This window comes from Syngnathus acus, chromosome 16 (assembly GCF_901709675.1).
Source record: "Syngnathus acus chromosome 16, fSynAcu1.2, whole genome shotgun sequence".
NCBI classification, from domain to species: Eukaryota; Metazoa; Chordata; class Actinopteri; order Syngnathiformes; family Syngnathidae; genus Syngnathus; species Syngnathus acus.
Genome location: NC_051101.1, coordinates 9165419 through 9183741, shown reverse-complemented (window position 1 = coordinate 9183741; position 18323 = coordinate 9165419). Strand labels below are relative to the sequence as shown.

General features: G+C 39.2%; 1 protein-coding gene across 1 annotated transcript in view; it reads right to left on the bottom strand.

Annotated features, from left to right (window-relative positions):
- Positions 1–18323, bottom strand: part of col14a1a (collagen, type XIV, alpha 1a) — a 72553-nt gene that overhangs the window by 27500 nt on the left and 26730 nt on the right. Inside the window, exons 15-27 of the mRNA XM_037272914.1 lie at positions 18183–18309; positions 16827–16966; positions 15694–15826; positions 15194–15229; positions 14219–14361; positions 12189–12321; positions 11150–11272; positions 10442–10591; positions 7771–7887; positions 6979–7125; positions 5838–5912; positions 4696–4835; positions 2149–2272 (exon numbers count right to left, since the gene is read on the bottom strand). Of these exons, the coding sequence (XP_037128809.1) occupies positions 2149–2272; positions 4696–4835; positions 5838–5912; positions 6979–7125; positions 7771–7887; positions 10442–10591; positions 11150–11272; positions 12189–12321; positions 14219–14361; positions 15194–15229; positions 15694–15826; positions 16827–16966; positions 18183–18309 (1588 nt within the window). The remainder of the gene's footprint in view (positions 1–2148; positions 2273–4695; positions 4836–5837; positions 5913–6978; positions 7126–7770; positions 7888–10441; positions 10592–11149; positions 11273–12188; positions 12322–14218; positions 14362–15193; positions 15230–15693; positions 15827–16826; positions 16967–18182; positions 18310–18323) is intronic.

Below are 18323 nucleotides of genomic sequence, written 5' to 3'. Positions count from 1 at the left end.
GCTAGACTAATGCATAAATACATTACGAAGAACACTGTACATGCTGCAAGACATTCCTTAACATTTATATGTGCCATTTTTCCCTCATTTCATGTAAGGAGCAATTATTCGAGTAGAGTACTGACATCCATGATTGTGTGTCTGTCACACACAAATTCTGGTATGAAGATTAGATGCAGACTACTTAACACGCACATCCCCAAAGTAAGCAAGGTGCAGTTATTAAATTGTTTACGTGCCGAAGTTGCCAGGATGTTCCCGCGTGTGTTTTAATATAACCAATCAAGGTTGAATAATCAGCGATGCCAACCCTGGTCATTACCTCTGTGGATATTTTGCCAGAAGCATTTGGGTCTCTGCCAAAACAAACACACCACCGGAAAGACTCAGAACAAGAATCATGTTTTCTTTTACTTGTATCGTATTTTCTCTGTTTGAACCGTTTCAAATAACAAAATATTGTCCGTTTTTTTGTTTTTGTTTAATCTCAGTTTTGATTTGTTCAGTAACTCTTGAAACTATATTCTAATATACATTCACGTAGGCACTATTTCATTAACGAAATGACAAATTAAGTTTAGTGAAAATATTACAATGGAAGTTTTTTTTAATAGGGTGTATGGTCATTCAAATTGTTAAATTTATCTAAAAAATACTAAATAAATAAATACATGTTGAGAACCTGGTTCAGATCTTTATCAAATTCAAAACTTGGCACTCTGCTTTGCAAAAAAATAAATCATTCCACTTTCAACCTTAGAGGCCCGTCCTCCTTGGCTGACACGTTATAGCGTGTAAATTCTTTTCTCTTTTTCTCACTAGACACTGGACAAAGATACAGACAATTTGTAATTTTAGGAATGACACAAAGTTGATGCAAAATTTGTCTTTGCGGGCCACATAAAATGACTTGGCGGGCCATATCTGGCACCCGGGCCTTGAGTTTGACACCTATGCTTTAATACCTCTCCAATGTCTGTGATGAACACTCGCACCATCAATGGGACTGTACGTTGAAGTTGGCCTTGGAGAGCCATGCGTTTTGGAGGTGGAACTTAAAGTAAAAAGTTTTAGAAGCACCCTTCTATTCAATTGATTTGATTATCTCACATAGTAGGTTAAGGTATTTTAGTACACTTGACAATAGAAATAACAAAATGGTTCTAAATTGTAGTGATTAATGGAAACCTGACTATAATTTTTCAAAACACTGCTGCAAATATGAAAGGTGGTACGAATAAAAAGCGGAAACAAATGTGGGGGCAGGGAGAAGCAAACAGTAGGGTCCTCAAGAGGGGAGGGAAAAAAAGGGGCCTTTGGGATCTGGTGGAGATAAAAGGCACAAGAGTATAGAAATGATGAGGAGATCCGCCCTGAAGCAGACAAAAGCACAAGGACACCGTTCCTCTGAAAAGACGCTGATCCACACCCAGACTTAAAATGCTCTCAACAAGCGGCATTCACTGTAAAGTCTCATTATCGAATCAACGTTGCCGACATTCACCTTGTGCTCACGAGCACAGCTGGACACTCTGACATGAATATTACAACAGATTCAGAAGCCATGCTACTTGTTAAGTATTCAAACCCTCAGAGTATGTCTCCTGGGTATGGTATGGGAGCATTTTAATTTTAAAAAAAAAAAACAGCAAAAAGAAATTGTGATTCCTACTCACATTTTTTACGATTGTCTGAAAATTGACTGTGTATAACAGGAGGACAATAGTCTATTGGAGAATTATAACTAGTTGCGATCACAATCTGTTAAAAGGCCCATTAATGCTCTTGTGCTGTTTTGATTATCGTACAGCAGCAGATGTCCTTTTGAGATGGATTTTAATTGGAAATTTATACCCCCCCCCCCCCCCCCCCCCCCACGCTCTCCTCCAAGGAAAGTAAGTTAGCTTAAAAGTTGAGAGCGACAGTTAGTTGTTGCCTTTGCAAATGACTATTTCGCCTAATATTACACATGAGGAAAGTCCATCTGCTGCTGGGCATCCTGTGGCACCCATCAAAGCTCCAGAACGGCTGCCAGTGGACCTTGTGTCTGCAATGCGGACTGACTGATGCGCCAAAGCAAAACATCTTTCGTCCTACTGAAATTTCCCCCTGTGAATCAACACCAAGGCTGCTGTAAGATGTACTGACCCGTCTTTGTGTTGCCTCCTTTGTATCTGATCCTCTGAATCGCTTCCAGCAGTGCTTCTTTGTTACCATGGGAACTCAACTGGACCTCTGTACGAGCATCATCACTGAACTGACAAATGGCCACCTGGACAAAGAAATTTAGTGATGTAGAAAGAGCACCAGATACACAAAACAAAATCATAAAGGGGGAATCACAACTTCAAAATCTTAAACATAAGAACAACCTTAAAAAGTTTCTGTATAACTATGGAACAATCTAAGTGATACTTAATACTTTACTCAATGCAAAAATATTGGCAACCTCAAGGACTTCGTAGCTGGGTTTTGTAATGATGCACCGTGATGCAATGGGCAAAAGGGTTGGGGGTGGGATCTGCCCACCAGCCCTGCCCTGCGACACCAGCATTTTAATAAAAAAACTTTTTTTTTGTCAACACGTTTGACCAAGAGGACAATTTTGTCCAAGTTGCTGATTTGGTATGTGCTAATATAAAACCAAGAGCATGTGATTTGTCTTCAAAAATATTTCTCTCATTATCCCCCCAGAAAAGCTTCATTTATTTAAGTGTACCAATGCTGAGCCAACAAGTGAGAACATTTGATTTTCTTCTGAGCATTTGAAACTGCAAGCTAATGAGTTCTATTAAAGATGTGAATTAAACTGGTGGTCAAGAAAATATTTAGAACATTAATTGTAATATTTCCACACTCCCAAAATCAGGGTCATTTACAAAATCTAAAATAGCTTACCCAAGATGGGAACTGTAATGTTACTTTTGTTGGCTCAAGACATCCAACATTAAGCAGCCAACTTTCACTTTAGATCACTGCCAACTTTCTCGCATTACAGCCAGTGTTTTGCTGTCGGTAGCCCACCGCCACGAGGTTACAGGGCATGCTGAGGGTAGCAAAGTGCTTAATAGCACATACTGTACTGCACAAATGAAAGAAAAAGGTTTCCCAAGCAACTCTACAGCGTGACAAATGAAGCAACTGACCGCTGGTGACATATTGTGGAGGGGAGGGGGGGTGGTCTACAACAACCTGGCATTATTGATGAACCTGATATAAGAGAAACGCTTTGAGGCTGAAGAGATTGTAGCATTCGCTCTGGCAACATGATTCTAAGTATTCCTCCTGGTAGTTTTTATGCTAAGGATCAAGATAATTGTGTTTTCCAGTAGTCCTATTGCCTCAAGGCGCTGGGGCTGGAACCACTTGATATTTGTTCTAAAGAGTAATGCATTTGGAATGAACTAGCCAGAAGTTCTCAGGGACAAAACAAAGCAAATAAACAGAGATGCTTAAACGTTTTTGTTTTTTTCAGAAACAACACAAACAGACTCCCTTGGGGTGCAGTGTTCAGTCATTGTAAGCTTCTCTCGCTCTTGCAATTTCGTGAATTTATAGACTGTTGTTATGCTAATTTCACAACAGAAAACCCAAGATAACAACCCTGTTTAGAAATAAATAAATAGTTAACGTTATGGTGCTGGTTTATGAATGGGAGATGTGTTGGATTTTTTTTCTGAAAATATGCACTCAATATGAATTTGATTTCATACACATTGGGTGGATTTTTTTTTTGAATGAACTGTGTATTGTAAACAAATGTAGGCAGTGTGTGCAGTTCAATGGCATGAGATAGCTTTCAACAGAGGGGGAACATATGTGTAAATGTGAGTATAAAAGGTGAACAAAGAACTACAGTAAACCATCTCATTTATTATTAAGAAGCATCGAGCTTTTATTCAGCTCAGGATTTGAAGCTCCCGGGAAAATGAGTGCACTTCTATTTACTGTAAGTTAACTGTCAGACACGTCTTGCATGAGGCAAGAAACAATACTGCTGCAGGTTTTGTAAACCTTGACACGTACTTTTGGCAGCAGAGTCTCATGATTGAAAATCAGTGAGCCTGCAAAGTACGGCCCAGGGCAACATCCTGGCCCACCCCATTCCTTGAAGCGAGTATTTACATTATCGAGAGTTCTGTAATATTTGTTGCTTTTCTTAAGATGTTCTCTCCTGATATTGCTTTATCAAAATTGTAGTTTTCGGGTTTTATTTATTGTATCAAATTATTGCTTGATTGACTTGTTGTAAATAATCAAATAGATATTTTTATTTTATATTAAATAATTACTATATAACCAAATGTGATATGAATGATATGAGAAAAAAAATGATAGTCAATTTTTTCTTTTTTTTAATTAAAATATATCATTCATGTTTGTGTTGGACTTTTTTTTCCCATTTTCAGATTTGGCCTTGCTTAACATATACCGCATATACCAACTTCTTAGAGAGTAAATAATAAATCTTTATCCAAGATTCATTTGTCAATATGTAAAAACATACTTTGCATCATCTTAAATGTTTACTGTGTTCAGATTTCACAGATCAGACATAAGACTTAATCCTACACACAATAGTTAGACTTAAAAATGTATGCACTTCCCAAAGTAAAAAGCTCTGGAACAAATATGAGGAGTCCTCTAACGCATTTTGTGACATGGTGTCGGTGACAGCATGTTAACGCAACTCACCTGGGTACCATCGGGCCCAATTTGATCCAGTGATCCAATGGCATTATACAAGAAATTTGTGATTTTCATGAAGTTGTCGTCTCCAATTGACCAGGAGCCATCAACCAGGAATGCCAGGTCCGCTTTGGCTTCCTTGCATACTTCACAGATAAGCACATGAGGCAGATGCATACATGTTATGGGCAAACAGCTTGGGAAACTGAAACATAACACAAACAAGTTACTGAAAAGAGAAGAAATATAGTCGATTGACATTAGGGGAAATTTTCTGCAAGAAATTCTAGTTTGTAGGGTTAGAGTTATAATCAATAAATGACAAGGGAAAGGTTTTTCTCAATGTTCAAGTGAAGAAAGTAAAACTCAATTTTTTTGGAGCAATAATAAAACATAACCCCCTACCCAAAAAAACTATTCTGTGTTTCGAAGGAAGGAAATGCCATTTCATTGCAAGTATGCTTGTCAGAAATGTCAAGATAAAAGGTCAGGTGCTGAATTTTTACATGCTTGACCTGTGATGTTTTTGTAGCCTGCCCCCACGAAAAGTCGTTTTTCCAGATTTTTTTTCTTTTCTCACATTATTTTTGTCATTTTCATATTCTGTTGTCCTTCTCTCTTGGCTTTTTTTTTTTAGATTTCCACTGCAATCACTCATAGTTGTGTTTTTGCTGTCTGTACAGTATTTTCCCAAGTAGGCTTAGTATTTTTGGCTATTTGTGGTTTTGTCCAGACTTAAGGCATCAAAGGTCAGAAATGTAGACTTGAATTACAACAGAGGGCTCAGCAGGCTTGCTGGATCATGTCCGTGGAGTTTGTGTCGCGGGTCAGGCTGTTAGGTGAGTTTATCAGACAGCAACATCGCATCGTGGGAACATTTGGCATGGGGGTGATGCGTGTATCGTGTGAAACTGTCTGCCTTTCTTCCTCACCTTCCAATCTTGTCTGATTTCAGGGGTGCTTTTCTTTACTGTAGAAATTAATTTGATGGGAACAGCGACAAGTGGCATTTTTTTTTTTTTAAACCATTTTGTAACAATTTACTTCTCACTGCGCTTTGATAACATGAAGTGATGTGGCTGACTTGCCCATGTCAGAAAAAATAGTGCAACAACAACAGCGTGACATCATGAAAAGTCTTTGCTTACCTTCTTTGGCAGGTGGGATTGTGGGAGGGGGCTCCGTGGCAGGGGGTTCAGTTGGCGCCTGAGTGGGCGCTGGCACTAGAGAGACACAGGACAAATTGGTAATGGGATCCTGTCTGTGAATCCGAAGTTTCCTAATCCTCTTTTTAGCACCAATAGCTGTGTTTTGTTGACCTTTTTTGGGGCATATGTGTATTTACAAGCAACCCAATTGTCTTTTTGTCTCTTTCCACTTATAGTCAGAGTAAAAAAGACAAAAATGTGTCTAGATCTACAATCTGTACACACACAACCTAAGGCCAGAAAAAGTATTTTCATCAATCTAGTGTGTACCTGACCACAGGCTGTTTTTCAGAGGGATAAAAAAACAACAACCCCAGGCTTGAGGATTGTGTCTGTTCCAAAATGATTAGTTGGCAGGAAGGAGCAGATGTGGTGAAATAAGCTTAAATTAAAATGTAAATAAATTACACTGGACACAATTGGGCACAAACACAATGGCAAATAAACAAGTCGATTATTTCTAACGCACTTTACATTTCATAGAAATCTCAAAGTACTAATAAGGCCCTGAGTGACAAAAAAACTGAACGGCAAATTTTAATCCACCACAGTTTGCGAAGTTGTAACTAATCCCCACCCACAACTGGGTGGAAAAACTGCAGGAGGGGAATCTGTGTGTTTTGGGGTGAGTCTTATCTATCTTAAAACTCTGACAGTGAGCAGAGCCCCCGAGGTCCCTGGAGTTGTGTGATTCAACTGAGCTCATCACCTGGCCAATGGACTGCAACAGAGCCAGAATCCTTACAGAGATTCTGGTATTACAAAAAAAAAATATGAAGGTCGACGAGATTGCTGCAGAGAGGCGGCTATGTCTCACTAATTCGAAATGGGACTGGTGGAGAAACTTAAAGATGTAATAAAGGGAAAGTGAAAGTGATAAAAAATGAAAATGAACATGCGATAGGCACAGAATATTTCCCTTGATGGTTTTATACATATTTCAATGGAAGTCTTTGTTTTTGCAGATTTGGAATCAGTGCAAAATTTTAATGGAAACGTTTTTGAAAATTTGAGAAACACTGAGAAGTGAACTTGCCAGGTTTTTTTCTTTCAACATTCAGCAATAATTTGTATAACATACGTGTCATGTCAGTGACGGAGATGGGAGGTCCTTCCATGTCCGGCATCAGCGCGTGAATGCTGATCTCATATTGGCTGCTTGGAAAAAGGTCGTAGAAGCACTGTCGAGAAGCCCCGCCTTCTAGGCTCACTTCTTGTCGCTGACTGTCTGCAGTAAAACAACAAACGTCAACAAAATGTCCATGAGGATGAAGAAAATAAAAATCCCCTCAGTCCCATGAAATCTTATTAAGCGTTTTCTTCCTGTTTGAAAAATGAAAGATCACACAGGATAAGCTGCTGTTGTACTTTTTTAAAACATTAAATGAAGTGCAGAAGTTCTCCGAAACCAATAAAAAAACAAGCGCATTCATGCAAAGGCCAATATTTAATTTTAAAAACACACATGCATCCACACACACAAAACAAAACTCTATTTATAGTGAATTTCCTTGATAAGATGCATGTTTTGTCAAAGTTATTATTGACTGTGATAATCAAATATCTTGCTGGCGCATTTGACATTTGAACAAATACAACTTTCGACAGGTGACAAAAACAAACAGAGTAAATAAATGGCAGCACAGTATTGATTTGTTTCCTCATCTATTCTCAATTTTCTCCAGACTTTGCAAAGGCCATACAGTGACAGTTTCTCTTATTTAGAGATGCTGAAGGAGAATCTAGATTGGCAATAAAACTGGAGCAAGACTATTACCTGGAAACATGTTAAAACTGTTTAAAAGTAATGAAGGGTACATAATTTAACACTTGCTTTAATATTTGTATAAGTAGTGAATCCTATTCTACTTACTGAGTGTGGACTGGATGGAGATTCTGTAATAAGTGGCATGCAGATGAGGCTGCCATTGCACACACATGCTGTTGTGCCGCACCTGGTAGACTGTCAAGTCAGACACACCCAGGAACACTGCAGAGGATGAGGAAGACAATATTGATTATAATCGATTCGTCATGTACATTGTGCAATTACAGATCATAGTAATTTACAATATGAGGTTAGTTTGATTTGTTACTGGTGAGTTTTGACCCAATGACCCCCACCCAAAAAAAAAGAAGAATTTATTATGATGAGAAATTAGAATTTAATCTGCAAACCATTAAGCCTTTAATTTGAGGTGGGACTTGGTTCACATTTACAAGTGAAATTTTTTCACAGTCACCTTCATGCTGCGATCGATGTGAGAGAGTGACAATCAAGTGTTACAGACAAAGACACAGGAAGTAACACTACAGCGAGCTCAAAAAGTTGGTCTATCGGTTAAATATTATAATTACAAGCTGAACAGCGACATGTCGGTTTTAATTTGTTTTGTGTCTTGCTTTGATTTTGTGCAGATGTTTCTTTGCTTTTGTACTCTTTTTCATTTAATTGTGCATGCTATTTTATGTTTGTACGGCGACCTTGAGTGCCTTGAAAGGCGCCTTATAAATAAAATGTATTATGATTATTATTAATATGAGTGTAGTGTAGTAGAAATCTGGTTGGAGACACTGGTGGCAATGTATAGTAGCACCAGTAAATTCAGTTATAGTTAGTAACAAATTTTATTCTAAATGAGCCAGGATGCAGCATGATGCAAAACATCATAAACAACTTAAATAGCACGGTAAGCAAGCCAATCTCCAAGGAGCTACTTCCTGCCTCACTTTTATTTCCTGCCGCAACTTCCCCCTTGTTAACCAAATTTGCTGACAGTAGGAAATAAACTTGGCTTCACTCGCACCTAATTGATATTTAGTGCAGTACGCATATGGAAGGTGCTCTTTTTTTATATATTTTTTTAAAAAGCTACTTGGGCTTATAAGAAACATGATTCATTTTAGCAATATGCAAAAAAGACATGCATTTTATGCACTTGATTTAAGCAATAATAATAATAAGTATCATAATTTTGCCATGTACGTGGTCTTGTCGATAAACTCAAGTCAAGATTCCTCTTCATAAAGTTTTACAATTAATTACGGTCTTCAAACAAGACATTTTTTTTTTTTTTTACCTTGGAGATCAATTATGTAAAATAAAAACTAAACAAAATCCCTCTAGTGCTATGGGGAATCATATCTGAATATGAAGACGGCTCGAGAAATGAAATCTAGGTCACGGATAAATCGAAAGGTGATAGAAAGGCAAAGGGAAGAAAGCAAAAAGTGGCAAAGAGCAGATCTGAGTGGCTTCTGCTTAGAAACAACACATATTGAAGACATGCTGCAAGTACTTTGAAGAGACTGCTGTAAAACCACTTTTTACAGTATGCAGAGGCATCTCAAAGCAAATAACATCAAACTTAATTATGAGGAAGCAATTTCATTCCCTCCATCGGCACCAATCATTATTTTCCCACTTGCTCATATGTGTGAGTTATTGGTGCAAGCAAGCGTGTTTGCTACCATTAGAAGGATGCTATCGTGAATCACCACAAGCATCAACTTTAAATCATGTCAAGTATAATTTGTATCACTTTTGCTTCTTTGCAATGGATGCGGTATATGAGGTGTGACAGAAGCATTCCTCGATTGGATATGTTTCAAACTACGAGTTTTGTCCTTCAATGTACCCGAGCATCTGACAGTTCCTGGCCATGGTGAAGCAACCTCGATCACTACTCACACAATGTGATTTTTTTTCTCCTTCCCTCTTCTTTTTAGCTTGAATTTATACTCTCTGAAGGCAGTCCTGTAACTTTTCAGACACACCTCATGAATTTTTTAATGGCAGGTGTCACGCCGTCGAAAAAATAGTTTCAAGTACCGTAATTTTCGGACTATAAGTCGCGGTTTTTTTCATAGTTTGGGTGGGGGGGCGACTTATACTCAGGAGCGACTTATATACATATATATATGTTTTTTTTCACTTTTTTGGGCATTTTATGGCTGGTGCGACTTATACTCCGGTGCGACTTATAGTCCGAAAATTACGGTAATACAAAAAAGCTGAATCGTTAAGGAAATGAAATTGTTAACTTCATAAAAGCACCTCCCTCTAAAATCTGAGGTTTTAGCCTTGGACATCTGCTGAAATCATCTATTTATTAAAAAATTGTTGAATAAAAGCGCTTCCGAGAATGAATGAACAAATGTTCTTTTCATCTGACTGGGATACATAAATATTTTGTCGCTCCGTTTTTGCTGGAGTCTCAATAGAAATGTGGGCCTTTAATATGCACGTTGTACTTGTACCTTCGCTGTTATTGCTTCCACTCTGTCGGTCACGCTGTCCTTCCCACAAATTTGCGAGGAAGACTTAACCTGACAGCAACGTCCCATCAACGTGTAGGAATTCAATTTAAGATCTCATTTTAACCACACTGTCATCATTAACCTTTTGCCCCATCAAACTAACTGCAAGATGGATTCCATTTCAATTTCGTGCAACACACACTGTTGTTTTCTGCAAGGACAATTTCCTTCGTAAACGTGAATGCGATCGGATATCGAGCATCGTTAAATAAAACTGGGCTCACATGTCTTTGCGTTCACAAGCAATGGTTCACTTTGTCCCGAAGGGTAGGAAGCGGACACTTGAACGCTGTACTCTGTCCCACTTTGCAGATTCAGGAGGAGAACCGAGTTAAAGTCTTCATTCACGGTCATCTCCAAAACATTCCCTGGTGCTGCAAAAGACAAACATGCGCAAACACACAATAATAAAAATAGTTCTGCAGAAGACTACATTAAAGCAAAACCAGGAAAAGATTTTATGAATATCAAACAGGGGCATCAATTATCTTTGTAAAACACCAGTAGCTTAAAAACCAGACTGTTTATGTGGTAACCAACTCGACAGCCACTCTGCCCATTCTTATTGTACAAGCAATATATTCTAAGAAAGTTATTTCTGTTCTCTTCCTAAAACTAGAATAATGTGGATTCTTGGTTTGAGGCGAAGCAGTTATTGCGTCGAGTTGACAGCAAGCAGACCTGGACATGAAAGTAACTCTAGTGGACCCGTGACGCAATTAGTGGTCAATTAGCAACCGAAGAGCAAATATTGGCACATGTTTCAAGGCAATAAATGTCGAAGTTCAGACAATCTTACAATAAATGAAATAAAACTAACCAGTAATGAAAACCAAAATGGTGTACTCTCCAGTTTGCATTCTCAGTGTGAGTCATGTGAGTCAAATGAACCTTTTGTTCGTTTTACATTTGCAAAACTTGTTTTGACCTACCATTAATCGGCTGGTAAATGATTTTGTAACCCATAACAGCAGACGGTGGAGGATCCCAGGTGACCCTGAAGCGGTTGTACCACTCCTCTGATGCACGAAGGTTTTCAGGAGACAAGAGAGGCACTGGACCAAAAACAAATACATTCATTCAAATATATCCACTTGTACACAAAATGTATAATTTCCTAGTTTTACATTAATTTTTCACGAGCAATATTAAGAGTCTAACTTGAAAATGTCTAAAATATTTTTTTAGTGCTGGTGCAAATAAAAATAGTAACAGAGTTGCCCTACAATTACAATATTGATCAAAAGAAAATGTCAAAAAGAGGAGGGAAAAGAAACGCTTCAGTGCACAGAGTTTGGTATATTACACATACTAGTTTGAATCTCCAGCGAAAAAAAAAAAAGGAACTATATTGCGCTTCTGGCTGAGTGAGTGCCTCACATAATTAATAATTTATGCTCCTCATTTATGAGGCAACAATATAAATATAGGGCCCGGATGGTTGGTTGTTATGTCTTGCTGAGACTCTGTATACAGGTTTTAAATTGCAAATGTGACAAATGATAGGGTTAGAAATGTGTTGCTGGGGTTCTAGGGTTGTTTTAATATGTTTATTTCCTGAATAATTGATGTGAACTTTTATCTCTGCACAGAACAGATTATCTTGTCATGCTGTTCCAACATCCGTGTCTGAGATCTGATTTATGACTCAGTTGCTTGTAGGCACACGGATTTGTATTTGCAATAAGGCCAGCCATAGAGGCTTCATATACTACGAAGATGACATATCTTATCAAGCATGCCTTCTCCCTGTTTAACGACGAGGTAATCAGTATTTCTCACGAGCATGGTTGAGGTAATCAATAAGGAATTCAGCAGTGTCTCGTAATGAAAAGAACTGCTGTAATTATGAATGGTCCCCATTAGGAAAATTAAGTAGGCATCAGTGTTTGTCATTGGCGAGAAAAAATTAATTTGCATTGCTCCTCTAAGAAATGTGTTGGCAGGAAAATACAGGTGTGTGTGACTTACACGTGGTCCCCTGTGTGGATGCACTGATGCCATCGCCTCCATCCGTGTAAACTGGCGTGACAGTTACTTTGTACTGAGTGTCAGGAAGTAAGGACTCGAGCAACATACTTTTCTGACGACCAGGAACTAACACCTAAACACAGACAAATGGACGCGGATTTCAAAGCTCATGTGGTGACAGATTGCAGAATATTGTGTAACGTAAGGGATTTAAAGCACAACTGTTCAGCAATTCTGCTCACTTCAGCTCGGTCAATAAAGTCACAAAGGCCAAGAGTGAGATGGAGCAATTAAAGTTGGTTATTAGTGTTGAAGTTGGTTCTCTTTCAGCATTTCAATGTGCTTGTTGCCACCAAATAAATTGGTTGCCTAATATGACAGCAACAAAACGGAAGTGCAATCTTGATCAGATGATGTGAAGATGAATCAAGACTGATATTGAGTGATGATGACTGTGAATGGTTGGCAATAAGTCCTCTCAAGGTTAACTTCAGGGTGTCTTGTTCAGACATGTTCCATCACTTTACAAGCTCTGCGTTAGCAGAAGAAATTTGATGTGTCCATTTTCAAAAAACTGCGGTGGACTGGAAATGAACCTTGCCAGTCCAACTTTGTCCCAAGGCCACAGAAATGGGGAGCGTTAAAGACGAGTGAGAGATCATCAGAACAATCAACCTCATGATAGGGAAAGTTTCAGTGATTAGAGGAAAGCAAAAAAAAAAAAAAAGTGAACTCCAGAATCCAGAAAACAAAACAAAACGCTTTGGATTTACTTTTTCCAAGAACCCAACCGAGCTGGGAAGAACCTGTTTCAAGTGCCATGCTTTCAAATATGATGAAAGGCCATCTCCAAATAAAACACCCGTCACTAACCACCTGAGCTTTCAGCTCCTGGCTTTGTCGACTTTCTAAAGACCACTCTTGGTTATACGTATCTGAAATAGAAAATATGAAAGAGCACTTAAAGCTTTTGATTAAAAAATGTCCATCGGACTTCAAAAGTACCGTCCAGGCGAAATTCCCGCGGTAAGAACATCCGTGCACAATAAATGACTGTTGGCCCATATTTCGGTCAACACTCGCTACTGCTGTCACGCTTGCCAAACCAATCATCAATTTTCTGCTGTATATTCAGATGAGGGTCACAGCATGGACTGGTGCTCATCGCAGAGTCCCCCGTGGATCCATCGCAAGACGACAGCAGGTTGATGTAATGAAAGTGAGCTATTTGAGGCATCACACGACTTATCGTGCTTGCCCTGAGTCTTTTCAAATTTCCCAAAGAGACACAACAATTATGTGGTCAGGCTTAGACCCTTGTCCCACATTTGTTTCCTCATCCACCCCAGCTTGTTTCTTTTGTTCGTCTCTCCACTGTGCCCCATCTCTGAAGCCACGGAGGTAAATGGCTGCTGAAAAGATAATGGAATGTCCTTTGGCTCGGTCAGGCCTCTCCATCTTGTGCGGCTCTGACGACACAGCGGGAAATTAAAACGAGAAGGGGGAATAAGGGTTCGAGGGATGAAAGTAAAAGGAGGTGATGAGAGAAGAGGGAGGCACAGTCGGGAACAGATGGAGGGGGAGGTAAGGGAGTCGCCCGCCGCTTGAGAATGAATGTGTGAATCAGCGATCTGGGATTGGGGAAGCCAAGTGGAGCGGCACTAAACGTGGAATCGCTTTTCTGATGGGAGTAAATGATTACCAGAAGCAACCACTGCAAAGTCTGTGAAAAAGCAGCGTTGTTGTCTGTTCTGTTAAATCGATGTGTACAACTTCCCAGCTTGTTGCTGCAAGAATTTATGATGTGTGAAAAGGCGATATGATGTGAGCAGAATACGAGAGAAGGGTTTACTTTTTGTTATCGTTTTGCTTTACCGAAATCATTGACGAATGTCAGGCTTTACTACTCCGTGTTTAGTTGACTGGCCTTTGTTTACTAATCATAAGAGAGAAGTTTTGAAAATGCAAACAAACGTTAAACACAAATTTAGACTAGTGGGGGCAGATTGTCAAGATTTTCTTAAACGCACCGTCTCCTCTTTGTGATTGGCCCCGATGCTGGCGTAAGACAGCCTGAAGCTCTCCACACGGGGGTCGTCCAGCTCCCATGATGCCTGGAGGTTCTGCGTGGTTTCATCACTCAGATGAAGGTTCCTAACCGCCTGGCGGGGGGCTTTGCAACAGCAGCACAGACATAAGGTATTCAACAGTGAGATTTATCCATCGAAATGTCACTGAAAACTGGCAGCAGATTTAAGTGCGCTGCTGTCAGCAGTGGGTTGGACAGATTTAAAATGTCAGGTGGCAAAAAAGACAGTTTTAACAGGGGGAGTCTCCCACAAAACTGTAAAGTAACTATTTTGTTGGTTTGTGCCAATGGTCATGATAGCGCCTTTAAAATGTTTGTGCACGTAAATCAAGCTTGTGCAGACTTTCACTGCTGGATTCTATAAAGCTACTTACATAAAGCAACTCTTAAATAAAAACCTTGAGATACAGGGTTGCAGAATTCCATTTCGCTAACTTATGTTATAATTTACATTTTGAAAGCTTTGACTCGATTAGGTACCCCTGGTTCATAACAGAAAAACAATCGAGGTCGCCTCTGGGACGCTCCTGAAATAATTCGTTTGAACCACAGTTGCAGGGTGACTCCACTGTGTTGCAGATTTGATTGGATCATACAAACGCAGACAGCACAGCGCTCTAAACTGTTAGCAAATCTCCTGGATCTCACGAGGTTAGTGCAATACCAGCGTGCGTTGCCAGCTTGCCAATCTTTAAACAATCGAAAGACTTATGACACTGTAAACATGCTCTGGTTTGAACCGTAATTAAAACTCAGCGGGCCACTGTATTGACGCTCAATAAAAACGGGAACTGTTTGATCGTAGAACTCTTGTCATTGACATGAAATTCTCCACGGTTAAAGGTAATTAGAGGAACTATTTATTATTTAATATCACTGATGACATCACGTGCATGATGCATCATTTGCTTCTTACCAGTGGTTGTGGTGGCGATGGTTGTTGTCTTGGCCACTGGGGATATACAGAAAGCATCAATCACATAATTAGAGCCAAACGCAGCAACCCTTGATATCAATAGCTCAGGTAATTAGATAGATACATAGAAATCATTGATGGGGAAAATAGATTTTCCACCTCTGAGATAAACAAGGACAAAAGCCAATTCAATTAGTCACATTTGGGGTTTGACTCTGAATACAGAACTACACATTGTTTTTGATGACATATGTTTGGGCTGATTGGCAACATACTGCCTTGAGAGCAAAGTGCGACGTGAGGGTAAGCAATATAAGGAATTCAATTGTATTGATTAGATGTTCTTCAGTCAATAACTGGAATCTGCGGTACACATGAAACATGAGGTTTTTGTTTAAAGTAATTATTCATTGAAAATATGATTGTTATTCCTGTTACTGCTATTATTATTATGAAAAAACATGTTATTATGAGAAATGCAAATGCTGAAAGAAATGTACATGTCGTCTCTGTGACAGAAACTGCGTCGCTCTCTGATTGATCTTTGAAGACTGCCATCACCATAACTTCGTACGCAGTGGAAGAACTCAAATCAGTCAACATGTATCGGTTATCGCTTCCACTCAGGATCACCTAAAAAAAAAAAAAAAGGAAACACACACATTTTAAATTTTTAGATTCTCACCCAAAACCCAATCAAATAATACTAATTTATTATTACCATATCAGAATCTGAACCCTGGCATGCATCTGCTCTTTTGACAATGTTTATGTGACCTATTAATTTGTCATAAATTGTCCTGTACATTATTAATTTGCACCAGTTTTACTCAAATGACATCTCTTGCTTGCAGGCTGGTTTGCGCAACATTTTTTTGTTAGCTCTGCCATGACTAGCTGGAAGGCATGTCAGTTTCATTAGCTGCCTTTGTAATTGATTGTCTGTGAGGCAACCGTTCATGATTTATTCAAGAGCAGCTCGAAAAAGCGGGTTCCAACTTTAACAAGAAATTGTATTTTAATAGCTATAAAAAGCGTGCGTGTGTTGCAAGGGTAGCAGACGGGACAGAGTCAAAAATTGCTCACTATCCATGCTGACATCTTACCTCTCTAACTCCCAAGAGTGATAATTCCAGCATTGATCACTCTCACCAAGGGTGCACACACACATACGTGCACGCACACATGCAATTGGAAACATGAGAGCGCTTTATCGCCGTCTCCCAGTTGTCTCCAAGGCCTAGATCAGTGTAATAAACCACCCAAGCCATTCATTTCTGGGTTCATTCAGCTTTTATTTATACTCAGTCATGTCTGCGGTTTTATCAGCTCGAGTGAAGCAGTTTGGTCCAACCGGCACACGTTCCACTTTATCAGGGCACACACAGCCATAAGTAGACTGCTGTCTTACTGAACAATAGCAGTACCCCAAAGGATAAACACGTTTGGCTCTAAATTAAATTCTCACTCATGTAATAGTTTTCAAATTGATGAGAAGAGAGTACCAAATGGTGGCTTTTTAAAAACCTATTTATATTTCACGCCTTCATTGTTGTCAGAATAAACCCTTCAAAGTCTGCAGCGTTCCAGTGGCAGCCATGTAGCAAGTGCTCATTACTGATACCGTACCAACCTCCTTTGTGTTGCCTCCTGCGAGTGGTGCCCAGGAGAGTCTATAGACGATGATGTCATCTGCGGAATGATCCCAGTTGACCTGAAAGCCATCTGAACTGACATCACTGGATCGGAGATGTAGGGGACCTGGAACTGGAGCTGTGACAAAATGCTTAAGTTGTTTACAGTTTTGAAATGCCTTCATTAGTGTTTATTTTGCAATAAAAGTAGAACATAATGCGTGTATTGTTGTTTTTCAGTAGATAATGTATATATAATAATAAACTGATTGGCCACCAGTACAGGGTGTACCCCGCTAGACAAAATACGAGACGGATGGATTAAAAAATAAGAAAAAAAGCACAAGGCATGTCACAAAATATATTTTTATGAGAAGCTTTCATCTTAAAGAACCCGAGGCTTTTGCCTCATTAAACCAAGTGGTAAAACATCACCTTGTTCTCCATTGAGGACTTCAGTGGTACCTTGCCAAAGGTCCATTTTTTTTCTGACTCAGCACTAAAGCCTGTTGCTTAAAGGGATATTCCAACCAATCAATAATCGTTAGTATGATTGAATAGTCAGGGACAAGGAAATGACCTTTTAATGGGCCTGGGCTATTATGCTGAGGTGTAAATGAGGTGGGCATATTGCCAGTGTAGCAGAGGGAGCTGTAGGGGCAATAAAATTCAACACTGGGAGAAAAATGGCTCACCTTTGAACAGTATTGATACACCCTTTCATGGACACTAAGAATAAATTGCCACCAGTAAAGCTCACTTTGGCCCAATGAAGTACAATCAATTTAGAAGACAAAGTTAGGGGAACATTTATTTACTTCTTCATGCAAATTAGTACTATAGTAGTGGCATCTGTCTCACTTGGTTAACAGTTGCACATCCCAATATGATCCCAATAGATAAAGCCAAGTAAATCTACTTGAAAGCAGCAAGGAAAACAGAAGATACAAAATAGCCAGTTTTTTTAAATCCCTGTCAGCATTATATCAATCAATTCCATACATTCCTATAAACGTAATATAATTGGTTAAAAAAATAGTTCAAAAGGCTTCAATTTGTAAGTGGAATGCTTAGGTGTCCCAATACTTTTGTGTACGTTGCCCACTGAGTCACTTTGTGCTCATAAACCCTGCTGAGTTATTGTGTGATAGTATTGCAAACTATGTCATGACTCAGGCCAACATAGTGGAGGATGCCAACAAAATGCTTGGGAGAAAAAAATAAATAAAATCCATGAACCGACTTTTGTCGATTTCATTTATGTATAAAGCTAAACAACAAATGGTAAAACAAATAGCCCTCCACAAAACTTTCCAAAAGCCATCTTGATCCATTTTTCAACAAAAGGGACTTACTCGTCGTGAATCCATCAGTGAGCGGCTCTGATTGGCCTTCATCATATAAAGCGAATAGAGCCACCGAGTACTCCATCAGAGATGTCAGTCCACTGAGGTCATAAGAGCTCACAGGTCCAACTTCCACCTAAAAGACAAACA